Genomic DNA, 18682 nt, shown 5'->3' on the forward strand with positions numbered 1-18682 from the left:
ACAAAAACTGTCTTCAACAATGCGACCCATCTCAAATTTTCCCTTTCAGGTAGATTCAGGGTCGGTTTCAGGAGTTTTTTTGGGGGGAAAACCAGGTACATGTAGTACAATGACACAGAACAAAACGGGGAAAAAATTATTTTAAAAAACAAAAAAATTTACCCCTTTAGGTGGTTACAATCAAGCAGGGCTTGCTAATAATGTCTACCGTCTGCCAGCAGTTCAGAAGTACTAAGCCCAAAATGTTTAATTCTTTAGAAATCAGTTTCTTATTCTGGAGTATCAGTTGCATGTGCTCAGGAAATATTGTCAAAATTCAAATACCACATGGTAAGAGCAAGGCAAAATACATTATATATATAGGTACAATTATAAATAGAACGAAACATATTCTCTGTCCTGTAAAAAATGTTCTGGGTTTAGTACATTTTAACAGCTTGCAAACGATGTATGTGTGTGATTATGTTGCATGTTTGTGTGTATGTATTAAGGTGAGCAATGTTGATGACTAAGACAGATTTTTTTTTTTAACCAAACATTTATGGACTCATTCAAGGCACCTATAACTCAGTACTGAATGAGGATTTGAGCGCAGGGTGACTGGTGACTAACATCAAATTCCACTCCATAAAAATAAAGACATTACACTGTAAGCAACTGCCAAACTTTATTCACAAAACATACAATACATTGCATTGATTTCTTTGTTAAAATGCACACACACACAACACATGTCCATGGGGCACTGGATTGGTGTGAATTTGTTATTTCAGTCTGTTCTTAATTCTCATTTTCCCATGCTTTGAACCTGTGAAAAATCCAGCTCCAAAATATCAATTGATAATAACCAGTCCGGATCTCATGAATCAGATTATAAAAATGTGCAGGATAAAACTTATTGCAGGAAACTTAGTTCACAAAAAGGGACTCAAAGTAGTCGGAAAATTAAAAATATTTGAGTAATGAGTGCAGAATGCACTGATGCTGAAAATCTGCCACTCTTAAATTGCCAAATCAACTATCGTCGTCCATCTCACAAAAGGGCGTGTAAGTGCATTTTTGGCATTTTTCAGGAGAGCGTTTTAAAGTTTTGGACACTTTTTAAGTTCTTGCTGTGGCGTAACCGTTTGCTTTTTCCGTTTAAATTTTTGGCAAGATAGTACAACCACCGATTTATCATTCCCTATAATGGTTATAGGTATTGCGTAATCAGTTTTTTAAAGAAATGGTCTAAAATAGCTTATACGCCTGTTTGTGAGAACATAATTATGTCCGTAAAGACACAAGATTGACAATACGCCACATCACATCGTTTGGTAATAGAATATAAGAGAAAAGGGATTTTTTTCTTGATTATAGAACAGGTTTATCAACTCAATATGCCAAAGTGATCTATTTTGGGGAGTGAAAAACGACAAGAAAAAGAAAATGAAACAGTTTTGGGGTCTCCACTATGTGACTATAGGAAATGTAAATAACTTAAAGAGTTTTAAGCTTTCTTACTTGTCTTCAAGGTATTATAAGAATTTTCACTACAATGAGTATAAAATTACTAGTACTGCACAGATCCTTTCATTCAGGACCGCGCCATCCTTAGACAACAACAATATTAGTAGAAAGATAAATTCTGAGCATGTGTAATACCTTATAAACGTTTTATCCCATAACACTTTGTTTATCAATGAAATATAATGAAATAAAGTTTGTTAAAAGAAAGATTAAAATGATCTGGAAAGGCACTTCAACGCGAAAACACAGTGCAAGTGGTAACCTGTCATAAGATAGATGTGGCAGAGTTAGAAGATTGTGTGTTCCTCCGGTCTGATGAAAAGTATACTTGGCTATAGGGAATTTTTTAGGCTGGTCAATGGAACGTCTTTGACTTGATTTTTCTGGGGCTTAAAGATCACTGTTTGGTACTGTGGGTTTGTAGGAAATAAACAGTTATTGAATAGTCTCTGTTGAGTCTGTTCCATAATATCACTTCAGTTTGTGATTGTATTGCAGCTGAAAGCATCTTCTTTAAGTTTTCTCACTGTGGCTTTTCCGTGGATGCGATTGTTCTGCCTTTGTTTTGTCTCCTCTTCAGTTCAGGTTTGAGAGCTAGTCCTTTTAACTCGAAACTGACCTACAGCAGTGATGTGAGTCAACAGCGGGGAACCTCGCAATATGAGCATTAATAAGGGTGGGAAGTTTTTCATCTCTTTCTTTGACAGTTGCTGGGCATCATCATCCTCTTTTTTCTACTTCAATAGTTTCAGCTGATATTGTCTTACAGATGGCAGTACTCATCGACAGTCAAGTAATATGTATTGGTCTTCTGTCCGAGAGAACAGCTCGTCCCTTTCATAGATTCAGAGCAGTCCTTGTGACCAACAACAAACTCACGTTATAGATAATGGTCTTCAAGTCTGTAATATTGCTGGAACATTTCCTCGTGTGTTTCATTCGCAATAGTGTGATAGCTTCGACCATATTTCTTATAGCTTTCAAATTCATACCAGTCTCAAATCCTGTGGGCGACGAAATGTGTTGCCGTTATAGGGCTAAGGAACTCCTCTCCAAAATGTCCTTTGTGGTTAGCTTCTTTATACTTATTGGACTGTGGACCTTTCTGAGCAGTCACTTCTTTGACAGCACCTTCTGTCATGAAATTTTCAGGTTGAGTACAACATCCAACGACGACCGAGTTATTCTCTTCTGGTTTTATCCGTATTCTACTCATGATGCTATGTGGCTTTTTTTAAAGACTACCATGAACCTGTTTCTTCCACAAAGTGACTATGTATAGCACAGGAGCAATACACACCTTCCACAAGCTGCAAATATGTCCTTATATGACACAGAAACCAGGTTGGAAAGACGGGTCAGCATCTAAATCGTCAATATAATCAGAACTTTCTGCAATACCACATCTTTGGGGACTCATGGACCTAATTAAAACTTTTACTTGTAGAAAATATTTTAAAAAGTGAATGTTTAGAAGCTTACAAATGAGCTACGGTACTATCACTTTATGGGTACATGAACATCAAACGCTGAAAGCAAAGATGAAATTTGAAGCACAGGTACCAAAAACAACACTGTCAACTTGAACTAATGATAAGGAAGCGCATAAAAGTCCCTCAGTGATGCAGTGAGAAAGAATCGCAAGACTACTAAACATGAAATGAGATGCATCCCCCTCATTTACAAGTGAGAAAACACAAGGAAACATCTCATACCATGGCGTATGCGGTCACATGCCTCGTATGCGGTCACATGCCTCCGTATATATTCTCACAGAGGGGCGTAAGAAGGCATACGCCTCTATGTGAGATGCAGTTTCCTGTCCGAGAGCTATAGGGCTAAATGATTTTTGCTCATAACTCCGCCATTTTTAAAGCTATCAATACGCCGTTTTGAGAGAAGATAGATCTCACTACCAGACACACCATGGTGGTGTTAACCCAAAACCGGTAATTTTGACGATACTTTTGTGAGATGGGCGACGCTATAATCCCCAATCCAAAGATACATTCATGGGCGGTTTAGTTCAAGTAGGAAGATCTTGTGACCAGAATCGCATTTTCACACACATTTTCTGCCTCAAACATCACGCACTATCCTCCACAGAGTTTGGTTCCCAGTTTGTACTTCCATATATTTTATTTAAAATCTTGGCGCCCACACCCATCCTAAATTTGATATATAATAATATAAGAAACAAAAATTTAGGTAAAACAACTTCATCAGAGGTTCCTTAGAAATGTTTCAACATGAACTATCAGTAGGTCTCCGAGAATACATCATATGAAGTTGTCATTTTTTTAAAAAAATTTTCAGATATTCTTGGCCCAAGACAAAAAAAAGCCAAACAACTATGGGAATTACCAGAGAAACTGGTTGATTTATATTTGGAAAACCAACTTTCTCTCTGACTTCTGGACCCCACTCCAACAGTTGGAACATGGTACTTCTGTGCAGTATCCAAAGATGTTCCTGCAACAACAACAAAATAAATAAATAAACTTTTAAGTATTACGGACTCAAAATTTCTTTCTAACAAAAACGATGGCCGTATGTTTCAACCTCCTTAGTGTCAAGAGACAAATTATTTAGGAGAAGAAAAAAACTTTTATTTCTTTATGGTCGTACCTATGAATCTGAAATTCAGATCTATGATATGACATAATGTAGGACAATGGTCTGTAACTATTTTTGGGGAAAAAAAGCTTTCTTACACAAGTTACTGGACAGAGCCGGTTTAGACCTACCAAAATCTGCATGATTCAACCGCTTAAGTGACAGTATGACAGCGCCTTGGCGTTTGAATCACGTTAACCGATGCCACTCGACGCGCGCCAATGGTCACTTGGGCGTTTGAGTAATCCGAAAAAGCAAATCATACTAGTTTTCAATGTAATTATAAAGTTAAGAGTATTTATTTTAGTCATTTTGTTGGGTCTTCTGGGACAGGACTGTTTTTGGAATCATGGAGTACGTAAAAAAAGACCATTCATCTTAACGTTCAATTTGTACAGGATATTTTTGTTCAGTGTGTGTCAAATGCAACGAAAGTTTGTGACAACAGGGTCGTTTTTGTTTCAACCAGGTCTGAATGGTCCAGAAATTAACCATTGAGGGGGGGTTATTGTCTTGCTTTCTTACTTTACTTTTCCGATCCAGCGGCCATTTGGGTTCTAGCCCTTCGGTCTGTCGATATGGCAAAGAATTGACAGGTTTTAATCAGCTGTGCTTTGTCGCTGTATAGAGTGTTTCCGATGTCTGGGGAGGCAGGTAGGTAGGTGCTACGCAGGTCACCAAGTGCTGGGCAGTTAAAGAGGTGGTGTGGTACTGTTTCATCCTGGCAGTCGGGTGGGGTATCCTTGCGGATCCTATTAAGGTAGGAATTTAGAGGTATGTGTTGTGTTCGCAGGCGAAATATCGTGACTTGTTCTCTTCTACTCGAGGGATCTTGCTTTCTTAAAAACGTGCAAGATTATCCGTGAGCACATAAGACTTTACCATTTTTTAGGGACCGTTCGATTAAACTGTGTGCTGTCCACTTCCATTTTTGTGTTTGTTCCTTTTCAAGGTATTTGTGTTCAACAGTTTTGTTTTATCTGGTACAAATGTCGCTGGTTGACAAGATAGCGTTGTAGTCTGATAAGTACAGCCACCACTGTATATACTGAACGTGACAGTAGGCTCCTCTAGAAAGTTACTGACACAAGAAGATAATTCATTGACAACAATGGTCCTCCTTCGTGCCAAACGTGACACTTCACATCTTTCGTTACCAAATTTTTAAAAACAGACATCTAATTTGGTCCTGTTATGATATATAGTGTCGCAGATGCGTTCAATGTCCTACTAACAAATCCGCTTCCAAGTCCATGCCAGGGCTCCCCATTACGCACAAATGTGCATATATTACGCATTAAACCAGCAGATTACCCAATACCCCCCCCCCTTTAAGTTTTGGTGGTGCGTGAACGTTGCTCTTTAAAATTTCATTTCGGGGGTTTGCATACGCTTTTAAAACATAGGTGGTGTGCGTCTGGCAAGCATAATTCCCCCACTCGAAGCCAAGTTAATGATTCGACAATTGACAACACACCTACACACATACACGGGACGGCAGTCATCTTTTGTCAGAAGCAGTCGACCTGCTTATCAGCTGCACGCAGTTTCCTGCAACACAGGCTTGCTTCAGCAGAGAAGCTCCGTCAACATTCCGGTCATTCGCATTTGCCGGTGTCGTGCCTTGAGTTTACCCCTGTCGTGAGACTACTCCAAAAGACATGACTGCTCATCCCGATTTGTATCCCGATTTTTTGCCTCAAATCTCAAGCATCCCGATTTCCCCATTTCGATCGCTTGTATCCCGATTTTTTTTAGCTGTCTCTTGCACTGGATTTTTCTAAAAACTTACCCTGCCTTCTTCTGTTGCGGGAAGCACCCGTTAAAACTTTTTGTCAGCAGGAACTCGGGAGCATTATTTCCCGAAATATGAATGCAAGATTTAGAGGTTGACTCGCCAGAAATTGCGTTGGATCTTTGCTCGCACATGTTATTTCCACCACTATACCCAATGGAAGTAGTATCAATTTGGCATTCCGACTTGGGACATTCTCAAGATCTACTTTTGATTTTGTTTCTGCTCAGTATTCTCATGATAAATGTTTCAATTGCGACATACAAATTATTAATATTAATCATAGTTCTGCTGTTACTTTTCAAAACAAGCTTTGTCCATATGCTGGTTAGTCCTGCCCGTCAAGACCCGTCAGTAAAACTGTTTCAATCGCGCTTTGGCATCACGTGACTTCGCCGTGAGTGGGACCGTTCGTCTGTTGATGGGGTCAATTTAAGTTCATGCACACTGGTTGAAGCATGTTTCGAGACTATGGGTGGCACGGCTTAGACTGGAGTCCTTGACGTGATACTTCAGGATTTAAAAAAAATAATGATAACACACACACACACACACACACAGAGAGAGTAGGGCGCATATTATATATATATATATATATATCCATAGATATATCTATGGACACCGTGGAACATTTTTAAATCACCCGCGTGGTTTATCGTTGACCCTGATTTTTTTACCCTTGAGATCCTAATTTTTTGATTTCATAGAGTGGCAGGTCTGCCCCCATCCTTCTTTAACACTAGTAAATAATACATTGTATATGAATTGTCCGCCATTCGGTCATTAACAATTTTTTAAAACAAAAATCGAAAGTCTGGAAAGACTGGAATGTGAACCCTAAGATGGCTCTGAAGAATAAAGAATCAGTTTATTTTCTTTTATATATAACAGTCGGAATTGACCTGTTTGTCAACTTTTTTTGTTTTTTGATTGGCCCAACCCCCCCCCCCCCCCCCCCCCCCACCCCTTCAAAGTGAACACAACTCTAATTCTAGTCATTATTACTCATTTATTTCTTGTTGTTACATTGAAACCTTCGGAATGTCATCAGAATTTCCGACCACGCAACCGACTCCGAGGAAGAGGGCTCAGAGCATATCGACCTTTAAGGACATTGTTGACGGACCGGCATCGCCAACAACGACGACAATGGGCCACTCAGCGCGTCAACTGGAAGCTACAGAACTGGCGGCACGTATGGTTCAGTGATGAATCCAATTTTCTCATTTTTCGACACGACAAAGGACGTCGAGTTTACCGATATCGAAATGTGAGGTTCGCAACTGGATGCATCTCCCTGGCTTTATCGCATGGTGGTGGCAGTGTGATGGTGTGGGGAGCAATCAACCACACTCGGAGGAGCAACCTGGTGAGAGTATAAGGTAATCTGGCAGCCCAGGCCTACATCAACAACGTTCTCCTGCCACATGCCCTTCCATTGGTAAAACAACCAGGGACAATCTTCCACAGGGCAATGCCGCATACTGCCAGAGTAACTGGAGACTTTCTGGCTATAAACAATGTCCAGACACTCCCATGGCCTTCAAATTCACCGAATATGAACGCCATAGAACACATTAAGGATGCTTTGGACAGATGTCTCCGGAACAGAGTTGTCACCCCTGCCACTCCTGATGAACTGTTTGCCGACTTGGATGAAGAGTGGAGGGCAATACCACTCACCAACATTCGTCGTTTCATCACCTCCATGCCCAGAAGATGTCAAGCGGTACTCCAGTCAGCAGGAGGCCACACCCAGTATGAATGGCCGCCCTTGGACGGACAGATAGGAGCATCCAATTGATTGTTCAAAATCAATTCAATTTTGTTGATAATCAACAAACAGCAATGACTAAAATTTCAAAACGTATTTTCTTTCCTTCATTTATATCAACAGTTATTCAGTGCTGTGCGATTATACACGGTGGTCAATTTGGCTATGCGTTTCTTTTCTCTTTTTTTTTTTTTTTGAACAGTATAGTATTTTTGTCTTTCTACAGTGATGTAGTATCTCTCTCAGCCCAGGTTGACCCAAACAGACAAAGGGGGTGTAAAACTCTTACATTTTATTAACTTAAAAAACACAAACACGAAGAAGCAGGGCAGGAAAGGCAGAATAATAACAATAATATATCAACAACACAGAGATGTTTTCAACTGCTGGAACAGAAGGAGAAACATTGAACAAAAACAATATATACAAGCATACACATAACAATTAAGAGAAATATGTTTGCTTCTCGCTTCGACACCATAAGTATAAAAGGTAACAGAGGCTGCTAAAGATAGGCAAAGTACATAAGTAAACTCCCAACGATACCATGCCATATTATTATTACCAATTACCAGACCAGCAATATTCTCAGTCAACAACAAGATTCCGTTGTTTTCATTTCACAACTGAAGTTCAAAGTAACATGGGCTTCTGAACCACTGTACTTGGCAGGAGCAACAATCATAATACAGTGGAATCCTGTTATAACGAGAGGGAGGGGACCGAAGCAAAATGTCCGTTATAGCAGGATTCTCGCTATAAGGGATCCAGTAATAAATTCAAGGGAAACTGTAAAGTAGGCCTAATCTATGAGTTTGGTGTTTAGTTTATTTCCTTTTGATATCTCCCCTGATGATGATTTTGTTTCCACGTGACCTTTAGGTCTTACTAGATCAAAAATCGAATCAGGTTTCTTTCTCTAGTGCTAGATCTAGCGATGTGGACTGACAGCTCGGCGTTGGCGATCAGAAAGGAAGGGCTCTGGACTAACTCGCCCGCTGTGTTTCCCTCCACCCCACCACACCCTGTGGTGCATTCTATCTGCTTGCGTACATCACACATTCGCTCCATCCATCACATTGCTATGACCTCTCCATCCCCGCTTCAGAGAAGTGACTGAGAGGCATGGTAGGCCTTGATAATGTAAACTAGGCTTACGCTGGCATATCACACGATGTGTTCAGCTTGTCTGCGCATGCCACACCCTTCCTACTCAGTCGCTCCGGCCTTCATTGTTGACACACATGGGCTCTCCTATTCTTTGTTTCACTAGATCACCAACAAGTTTCTCAACTGGCGAGGTTTTACGTTATGTAAAATTGGCCTATGCACTGTGCACAACAGCAGCAATATTCCGCTATAACCAACTCGCATGTTTGTCTGATAGCGCTATAGCAGTATTTTATTTACAAAGGTAAAGAGGAGAAAAAAACGGGGTTTCAGAATAGCGTCTTTATAACAGACCTCGTTTTTTCCGGACTCGTTATAAGTGGACTCCACTGTAGTATCCTTCTTCTAAGGAGCTCAATACTAATTATTATTTCACCTTGCCTGGCTGCCAAGTGAACTTATCATCAAAATTTTTCAATTTATTTTTAACTCTGCACCAAATGACTACTGCGTAATCTAACATCTGTGTTTGTTGCCATTTAAAAGGTTTCACAATAGAATGAAATCAAAATTAGAACAGCACGTATAAATAACCACAAAAATTAACTAATTAGGGCGCGTGTCCACCTATCTGAAGATTGGCTGTTTTAACCTTAAACGTGTATAATTCAAGAAAAAAGAAGGCTTGCAGGATACCACATGTAAATTATATTATGGAATCACACACAATTGGGGTGTGCCAGTGTCAGTATACGGTTTTGGAGGAGACACACTTTAACATAACACATTTATATTTTTTAAAGGGTGGGAACAACGCATTAAATTAAATGACATTACGCTGTAAAAACGGGGGGGAAAAAAACAACCAACCATCAGAACAATTTTTAGAAAAACTAACTCGCCAACAAATTAAAACACAACAAAGAAGGAAAAATAAAAGACAGACAGCAATATAAACAGTATGTAATGCAATGTACTTATATTATCCGCATGAAAATAGATACACATGGACATCTTAAAACTTATCAAAATACATGTCTAATATGTTATGAAGTAGCTTTGTTGTTTTGTCTTTTTTGAAAACTTATGCAAAAATCGCGGCCGCGATTCGCGGACCAAAAAATACAATTCGCGGCTGCGACAAACGCAGAGATGCTAGCGTAATGCACACAGAGTCTGGGAAAACGCATTTTGACCTGACCGCCCTCCCCCCCCCCATCAATCAAGATTTTCTAGTACTTGACCTGCGCTTTCTTCAATCAACCTTTTCCTTCTTGGATTGATACAATTTCACTCTTTTTATCACATTGGAGGAAGACCAAATCCCACATTTTTCAATTTCCTTTGACTTTGAAAGTTTCATTTTAGTTTCAACTTTCTTATATTTAGTATTCAAATATAAAAAAAAGTATCTTTGACCGTTAATAATAATTTTGGTCTCCCTTGTACTACCTAAACTAGTCATACCTTTGATGACAGTTGTTTGTTTACATCAGTTACATTAAAAATCCAGAGTTACTTGCTGACTTCTGGCTCTGCAGGTGATTTTTTTTTTTTACCTTTCAAAGTGAACTAGGGTAGGGTAGTAAAGTTCGATCTTCTTCTGCAAAACTAATCATTTTTAACAAAAATAACATTTCTAGAGAGCTAAATGATTTATCTATCAATATAACGTCCCCCGGGAGCGTTTTCTATTATAATGAAAAAGAATTTTGAAGATAAAATATATATTTTACTATAACTTTTTACACAAGCGTCGTACACACTCTGGGTGGGTTGCAAACCCTTCAGCATCCAATTTTACCACAGAATCACGTGATTTCTAAGGTCACCTACAACGATTAGCGAACGAAAATTCAGCTCGAATAAACGGCCTGAAACGCACTGCAGAACCTTGTAGTTTTAACTCAAAAATCTATAATGTTACACATTTCTCCCCCCATTGAAACTAACATGGCAACAAAAAGCACATATAGACCTATCGTTTCTTGTTGGTTTTATGATGCTAGGCTAAGAACTAATAAAGTTGGTCGAGAAAGAGAAAAAAACGGGATTTTAGCGGAAATCCGCACTCGCCGGGCGAGCGTGAAACCCCCTACTGGTAATTAAACAAAGGTGGAGCTCCCATCTCCAAGTCATGTAAGTTAAACTCTCTTTGCAATAGTCATGAATAACCACTGAGTGAGGGCAGTTGTGTACTCGTTTTGCATTTTCAAATTGAAGTGAAGAGCTGTAGAGTTGAAGCTGACGATTTGTTGAAGAGAGAATTTTTGGGGCGAATATGTTTAAGAGTTGCTTTTTTTTTTTTCTTCTAGTGACAAATTATTAGTATCATCTACCCGGCACTGATTAACTTATCAATGATTCAAGAATGGTACATGACAGGCAGAGCAAGGGGTGCACACTTAAAGTAAATTAACTGCTTCACTGCTGCTCGGCGTACAGTGCATGTCCATAAACCGAGCCCTCCTGTGCGCTGTAGGCGTACAGTATAGCTATTTTGTTTCGTTTCCTACTCGGACGGTAATTGCAGTATAGTATCGAGAGTGGGCTCGGGCTCCCCTGAACTTTTCTTCCAGAGTTAGAGAAGCTTTTGTTTGCCCTAATTAGACTAACAATAACAAACTGGAAAAGGTCCTTTTTCCTTTGGCTTTGCTCAGATCAAGCCCCATCCGCTTCCGCGAGCTGCGACTTTTTGACGTTGGGAGCTGGGGAAGGGTCATTAGGGTTTTGGAATTCCATATGGGTTTTATCGGTGATTCGACTACGGGGCTCCCCGCCCGCCACCGAGCTCAACAAGGGGACACATATTTCCAATAACCAGAGCTGTGCCAGGGCTACCCCGAGCTGTACTCTTCACGAGAGTGTGTAAGACCCTCCCATCAAGATTGACCCAGGGCCTGAAGGGGTTTCAGCTCCCAACCGATTAAGTGGCATGGGCCGCGCCACCCTCCCATCTAAGAGGAAAACCTGGGCCAATGAGGCGTGTTGGCGAGGGACAGTCCGCAGACTGATCTCACCTCAACCGCCAGGTACCCGGACCAAACCAGAAACTTTTCATGTACACAAAATTTCACTTATTGAAAGACAGCCCTGCTTTATTTTTCTTTCGCCAGAGATATTATTCCTCAATAAATTGAGCTTCCTACTTATTGAAAAATTTGATACGAACAAAAAATTAATAAAATAACCCACGAAAAAAGTGCTTTTAAAGCACCCAGGTACAATACTGCCTGATACACTGAACAGTTACTCCTATCCCCACCAACTTTTCAAAACAGTAAAAAATAACATTAGAAAAATTTATACATTATATACATTAAGTCTCCGCTTAAGATCCCACCACTTACGATCCCAGTTCGCCTAAGATACCGCTGTTTTGGAAAAACAAAATATTTACAATATTCTCCGTGGTTTTATGCACGCCACATAATTTAGCAAAATTTGATCCTTTTTTGCATAATTTCTGGTTATTTTCTTTTATCATTCTTTGTTAAAATTAACAGAATCGCATAATTTCACATTTTTGGGCTCAGTTTGCATAATTTCTTAATTTTTCTTGGCTAAAATGACGGGGACAGATATAAAAGTCACCCCTAAGCCTAAGATCCCGCACTGAAGGAGCCACATTCGGCTAAGATCCCGCTTTTTTGGTCATAATTTTTTTAAAAATTTATTTAAGAAAAAAAAAGAATAAGAAATCTAGGCATGCTCAGATGATCAACCAAGTAGCGAAAATGTGCGATCATTGTACGATCCGTCGCGTCACGGATCATCCACTCTAGTGAATGCGATCACATCTCTGCTGTAAATCTCGACAAGCGGTTACAATGTTTACCCGAGATGGGATTGCATTAAGGTGTGAACTCGTCAATGCCTTTCTTTCCCTTGAGCCGTCCACCTGATCTTACATACACACTAGGTGGGGAGGGCCCTCAAGCAAGCATCAGACTGCATTCCGTCAATGTGAACTCGTGGACGTTTACGTTTGTCCTACCATCGCTTGTCTTTCAGTTTTGCGCTTTAACTTCCAAGACAGACTGGGGCCCATACTTGTGAACAGTCCGATCGCCCAGGGTTGGTGATTATTTTTTTTTTTTAATAAAAATTAAAAAATCGATTTTTTAAATTTAAATCAGATTTTTTAAATTTAAATCGGATTTTTAAAAAAATTTTTATTTCTTTTAAAATGTCGACACAGTTTGGGATTTTTGGTGGCTAAAAGTATGTTCTTTTAGTGCAGAATGCATTGTCTTTATTTTAACTAATGATTAATATAAGCAACTGCAAAAGAAAGCCTTAATCTGCTATTATCAGTGAATTATGGCTTCAGACAAAAAATGAAGAAAATGTCAGTCTAAAAGGAAAGGGGGGAGGGGGTAATTATGCATAGATAAACTTGTATTTTATTACAGTGTGTGTGTGTGCGCGCGCTTGTGTTTGTCTAAAAAGAAAAAGAAAATGCTAATTTCAATTATGACAAAAAAAGTAAATTGAATACTGTATTAATTTACTACTTACAGTGACAGGGGTGAAAGCAGACTTTTAAGCATGATTATATTAGTCTACTAAACCTTATATCTGTTTTATAAAACCAAGGAAAGGAATTCTGAATGTTTAAAGACGTAAAAACAATACATTTTTTAAAGTGATTTAAATCAATGAGGTTTATTTTTAAAATCAAGTTGATTTAAATTTTTAAAAATCAACTATTTAAATCAACCCAACCCTGGTTTTCAATTATGAAAAGAAAGAAAATTGAATACTGTATTATTTTACAGTGACGGGGGGGGGGGGGGGAAGCAAACTTTTAAGCATGATTCTATTAGTCTACTAAACCTTATATCTGTTAAATAAAACCAAGGAAAGGAATTCTGAATGTTTAAATATGTAAAAACAGAATACATTTGTTTAAAGTTATTTAAATCACAAAATCAAGTTGATTAAAATTTAAAAAATCAACTGATTTAAATCAACCCAGCTCTGATTTCAATTATGGAGGGAAAAGTAAATTGAATACTGCATTATTTTACAGTGAAAGGGGGGAAAACAGACTTTTAAGCATGATTATATTAGTGTACTAAACCTTATATCTGTTTTATGAAACCTAGGAAAGGAATTCGGAATGTTGAAATATGTAAAAACTGAATAAAAATAAATTTTTTTTAAAGTGATTTAAATCACTGATTTTATTTTAAAAATCAAGTTGATTTTTTTTTAAAATCAACTGATTTAAATCAACCCAACCCTGCGATCGCCTCTGCGTAATGGGGTCATCTGTTGACAGTGAACCTGCCTTTCATTTTTTATTAGGCCGGTGTAGTCACAACCCAACAATTTATGAAGCATCATGACACGGGCGGGGAACTCCATTAGAGATGGAAAGCAATAAATTTTTGGTGGGGGGCATTGCTTGAAGACAACTGCTTCCCAACTGACACAGAAATTTAAAGCCCCACCCCGCCCCCAAATAAAAAAAAGGAAAAACTGACTTCTGAAAAGAACTTTCACTTTCAGTGCCCAGGAGTCACATCCGTTCATTTTAAAGTAAGGGAAGATCATTGGCCTGACCACGAGTTCCTGTGGATTTTTCCCCCTGACCATTTGGCTAGATCCCGCATTTTGCTTGCTCCCGAGCACCGGGATCTTAGGCGGAGACTACAGTACAGAGAAAAGCAAAAGTCGAAGAACCTGCCTTAAACAGAACTTGTCCAGGACAGAAACCTGTCATAATCGAATCTCCCCGCTCCCCCCTTGACAAATTCATCTATAATACACCTGTCTAAGATGGAAACCTGCTCAAGGAAACAGAAAAATTCCTTCCTTTCGGAAGGTCATTACCTGTCTAAGTCAGAAAATATTTTGCCTGCTCAGCCCTGATTTTAAATTAAACAAAACTCCCATCACGTGAGCCCTGAGTGGTAGAGCTGGAGTCTGCTCGATTTATCCATGGCTTGCGCGCAGTGGTGGCAATGTACAAGCAAGACTGACGCAAGCCATTATCAGAGAGGCTTGGATAGCACATGGGAGATGTGAAGTTTTCACCGTCGCTTGCCGACCTAAAAGGCAACCCTTGATCCCACCGCCCTCCCAAACAATGTTTTTAAAATATTTTTTCTCGCTCCCCTGCAATTCTGTCTTGGACAATTTCGACTATTATATTTTTTTCTTGTCCTTAGTCAATAAAAAACCATGCGCTCAAACACAACCGAAGTCAAATCATGAAACTGCTTGAGAGAATAATGAATACAACTAAGAACCATGTTGGAGATCACAATCACCTACCTGACTGAGTTTTGTCTTGCCCATTACTTGGTCTGACTAATCCAGAGTTCATTGCAGGTTCAATGGCTTCTTGATTTTCGTTACTTATTCCACTATTTAATCGTCCATCAAGGATTCCTGAGAAGTCAGTGAGTTCATTCAATCCTCCAGCATATCCAGTTGGCGATACCTGAAGAATGAAAAATTAAAATGACACAGACATAAAGACATACAGTTGAACCTGTGTAAAACGGCCACCCATTGTCAAGGATAAAAGTGGCCGTATAACACAGGTGGCTGTTTTTGAGCAGGACTGATCAAAATGAAGAAAGTAAATTATCATTCTCTTAAGAAGTCCAAACGGGGGGCTGATTTCAGCAGTGCTTCCATCCACCAGCTGAAGCTGGAAAGTAAGGAAAATTCTGCCGAGGGTCTGGGGGCCGCATAGGTCCCCAGCAGGGTCCAGGGACAGTGACCCGGTGGAAGTTCAGGGGCGAACCTCCCAAAGAAATTGAAATTTAGTACTTTTAGAGGGTTGAAAATGGCATTTGGGAGCCTGTTTGAAGAGATTGCCAACAACCAATATGACCTATTTTTTCACCAAGAATTTGCCTCGTTTGATTTCTTCACCTACATATCTTTCCATTGCTGGCAATGTTTAAAAGCAGGTTCCCCTTCCATTGCTACTATAATTTAATTAATTTGTCATCGCACTATTGATAGAAGGCAAACCTGGAAATAATGAATAAATATATACCTTCACCATTCACTCATAGTCGGATCTAAATTTTGTCTAGAAATGTCTTCAAAACATTAGAAATAAAACCGTACAACCCGGCATCCATCGGATTTTAGCCCGATGTTTCCAACTATCCCACCTGCGAGGGAGGGAATGAGGGTTGACTGTTTTTGTCGCGCTAACAATGAGGGGCCACGTGCTATGTTACCGACTAACCACGGCTTCGACTCGTCTCCGGGCTTGGTTTGATAGTCAAGAATTCGCTCACGTAACCGTGTGAGCTCTTCAAAAGGGAAATTTGTGGAATATTTCTAGTTGGTTTCATTTGGGAGTTATAGATATGGTTGTTCCCTCTTTTTTCTTCGTTTTAATGCTGCTGATAATGTTATTAATGACTAAAACTCCCCACTGTTCCCACAGAACTGTTTATCTCGTGAAAAGACAATGCCGGTATTTCAAACGCATCTTTATGGATTTCGTTTTATATGACACTATTTTTTCTGTCCACGTGTTCTTTTTTATCTTTGTACTTGAAATTTACCGAATTATGAAGGCATTTTCCCTTATTCAGACTACTGTCTCTTCTCCTTATCATTTTTTCAATCGCATTTGAATGGACGAAGTTGGTAGCTTTTCATTCTTCACTAACTCACTCAAAACAAAAAATGTGGGACCTGTCCAGCGTGTGCCCCCAATGATCGTTCTTTTTTAAAGCGTTTTTTTTTTATTTGCAGTGTTTATTGCAGTCATTACCTTTTGAAACATCTTTCGACTTTCTTTGAAAGCTCATTTCGTTTGTGTTTTGCGTAGATTATTTTTTAAGTGCAATAACCTAATGCTTTATCTTTATATCAAACCTTAACTTACATAACGCTATAACATTCAATAAGATGATGCCACGCTTGCTGCGTCACCTCTGACCCTCAGAGCAGTGGAAAGTGATCAACGTGACCAGGCTAATGTCACATCAGCTGATAATACAACAGTTATGTCACCTTTGATCTCTGAGAAAAGGACACGGCATGAAAACGATTGGAAGGGTAACATAAGGAAGAGGTTGAAAGAACTGGGGATGCCTCTACACATGTCAAGGTTCGAAGCGAGCAGGTTGTGGACATCTTTTGTTGGTACAAAATGCAATGACATCACTGGTCACTCTCTTGGACAGAAAAGAGAGCCTACGTATAGGCCACGATAAACAGGATAGACAAAAAGAGATCTTACACAGCAAGCGATAACCCAAGGAGAAATTACACCCTTCAATACCACTTAAAAGATTCAATGGTAAAAGAACACCTGTTTGTAAAACAATCTTCATGAACACCAAAGGCCTGACCCACTTGTTTATTTAAAGTGTCTTCTCCGAATAAAAAAAACCAAGAGACCCCCCCAGAACACATCATGCCCACCATGAGAGAGCCAAGGATGACAAGTTGTTCCATAGAGGAATTTTTTCACTCTTTTGAAGATATCCTCCTGTCTACAGATGACAATCCAGGAAACGTCAGATCTCAATCAAGTATACATGGAGAACTTTGCAGAGAGGGTGAAAGCCACATTGAGCTATCAAGTGTTCTGCCAAAAGTTTAAGAAAAACAATTTGGGCTTACTTTTAACCAAGAAAGACCAGTGCAACATTTGCGCCAGCTTCGAATTTGGAAACCTTACAGAAACAGAATACACAGCTCATCAAATAAGAATATGAGGAAAGCAGCAGCAGACCAGAGAAGGAGAAGGATAAGGAGGCTGTACTGAACCCAGAGAACAAAGTGTGTGTCCTTTGTATGGAGATCCAGTGCATCCTTCTGGCCTCATCACTAAAGACATCCACCTTATATTATAAAACAAAACTGGCTGTACACAATTCTATGATTTAGGATCTTGCCACCAGAGACGCCAGATGATATGTCTGGTATGAAAGTGAAGTTGGTCTGAGCTTCAACAGTTTTCATCATGTCTGACTTACTAACTGAAATTGCAAGTGACTGACTTCAACCACTTCATTATCTGCAGTGATTGGTGCAACTACTAAAACAGAAATGCCACCCTGGTGAGTGCAATGGCTTCGCTGACCAAAGAGCTTGACATCACAGTTGAGCAGAAACTCTCACCAAGGGCCATACCCAAAATGAAGGTGGATTCAGTCCATGGCACTATTGAGCGATCGCTCCAAAACACACAGATGTACATCCCAATGGACTACGAGAACATCATGCTCCAAGCCAGAGGCATCCCCAGGCCCTATGAAGTTATGTACCTGGGCCACAGCTTTTTCAAAGATTTCGCAAAGGTCAGAGAGCACTAAACAATCCGTCCAGGGAGAAAAGCAGGCGATCCTACTGTCACTGACTTGCAGGCATCAAAGTACTCCATACTTTAAAATTCAGTACAAGCTGAACTTTGATGATGGATGGCAGGCGCTGCAAGGACCAAGAAAGCTGAACACCCTGTGTACGACGGTTACTGATGGACCTCTCTGCAAAGACAGATTGAAGATAAATGCCAACCAGTATAAACTTCAACAGGAGTTGAAAGCTGTCGTACCACGATGCTACCACAATTATCATGAAAATTTGCCTCAGTAAGAAGTTTTGAAAGCGATCAAGTCAAATTCGATTACTGTAGTCTTTCAAAACAATGGTAACTTTTGTCGTATTGCCTTGTTATAGCCATAGGACACAGAGTGAGACAGACATGCTCTTCTATCGTCGAGAAAACTCAATAAAGTAGTAGTTGTCAAGCCACGCACCTTGAAGAAAGTTGGCGCATCCTTTCTCTCTAGCAATGTTCTGTCATCTGCTTCCCAATGTTCTGTCGCCTGCTTTCGTCTCCTCTTTCTGCCCCCACTCCCTCATCTCCTTTGCCCCCCTCCTCT

General features: G+C 39.6%; 1 protein-coding gene across 6 annotated transcripts in view; it reads right to left on the minus strand.

Moving 5' to 3' along the window:
* The window catches only part of LOC101858246 (nuclear pore complex protein Nup153), a 148071-nt gene that overhangs the window by 115034 nt on the left and 14355 nt on the right, over positions 1 to 18682 (minus strand). For 5 of the 6 annotated variants that reach the window (XM_013091512.2, XM_035973961.1, XM_035973960.1 and 2 more), the window contains exons 3-4: positions 15090 to 15258; positions 3874 to 3981 (exon numbers count right to left, since the gene is read on the minus strand). In XM_013091512.2, the coding sequence (XP_012946966.1) occupies positions 3874 to 3981; positions 15090 to 15258 (277 nt within the window). The remainder of the gene's footprint in view (positions 1 to 3873; positions 3982 to 15089; positions 15259 to 18682) is intronic. The other variant, XM_005091964.3, reaches the window with a different exon arrangement.

Source organism: Aplysia californica, unplaced genomic scaffold, assembly GCF_000002075.1.
Source record: "Aplysia californica isolate F4 #8 unplaced genomic scaffold, AplCal3.0 scaffold00038, whole genome shotgun sequence".
Classification (NCBI taxonomy): domain Eukaryota; kingdom Metazoa; phylum Mollusca; class Gastropoda; order Aplysiida; family Aplysiidae; genus Aplysia; species Aplysia californica.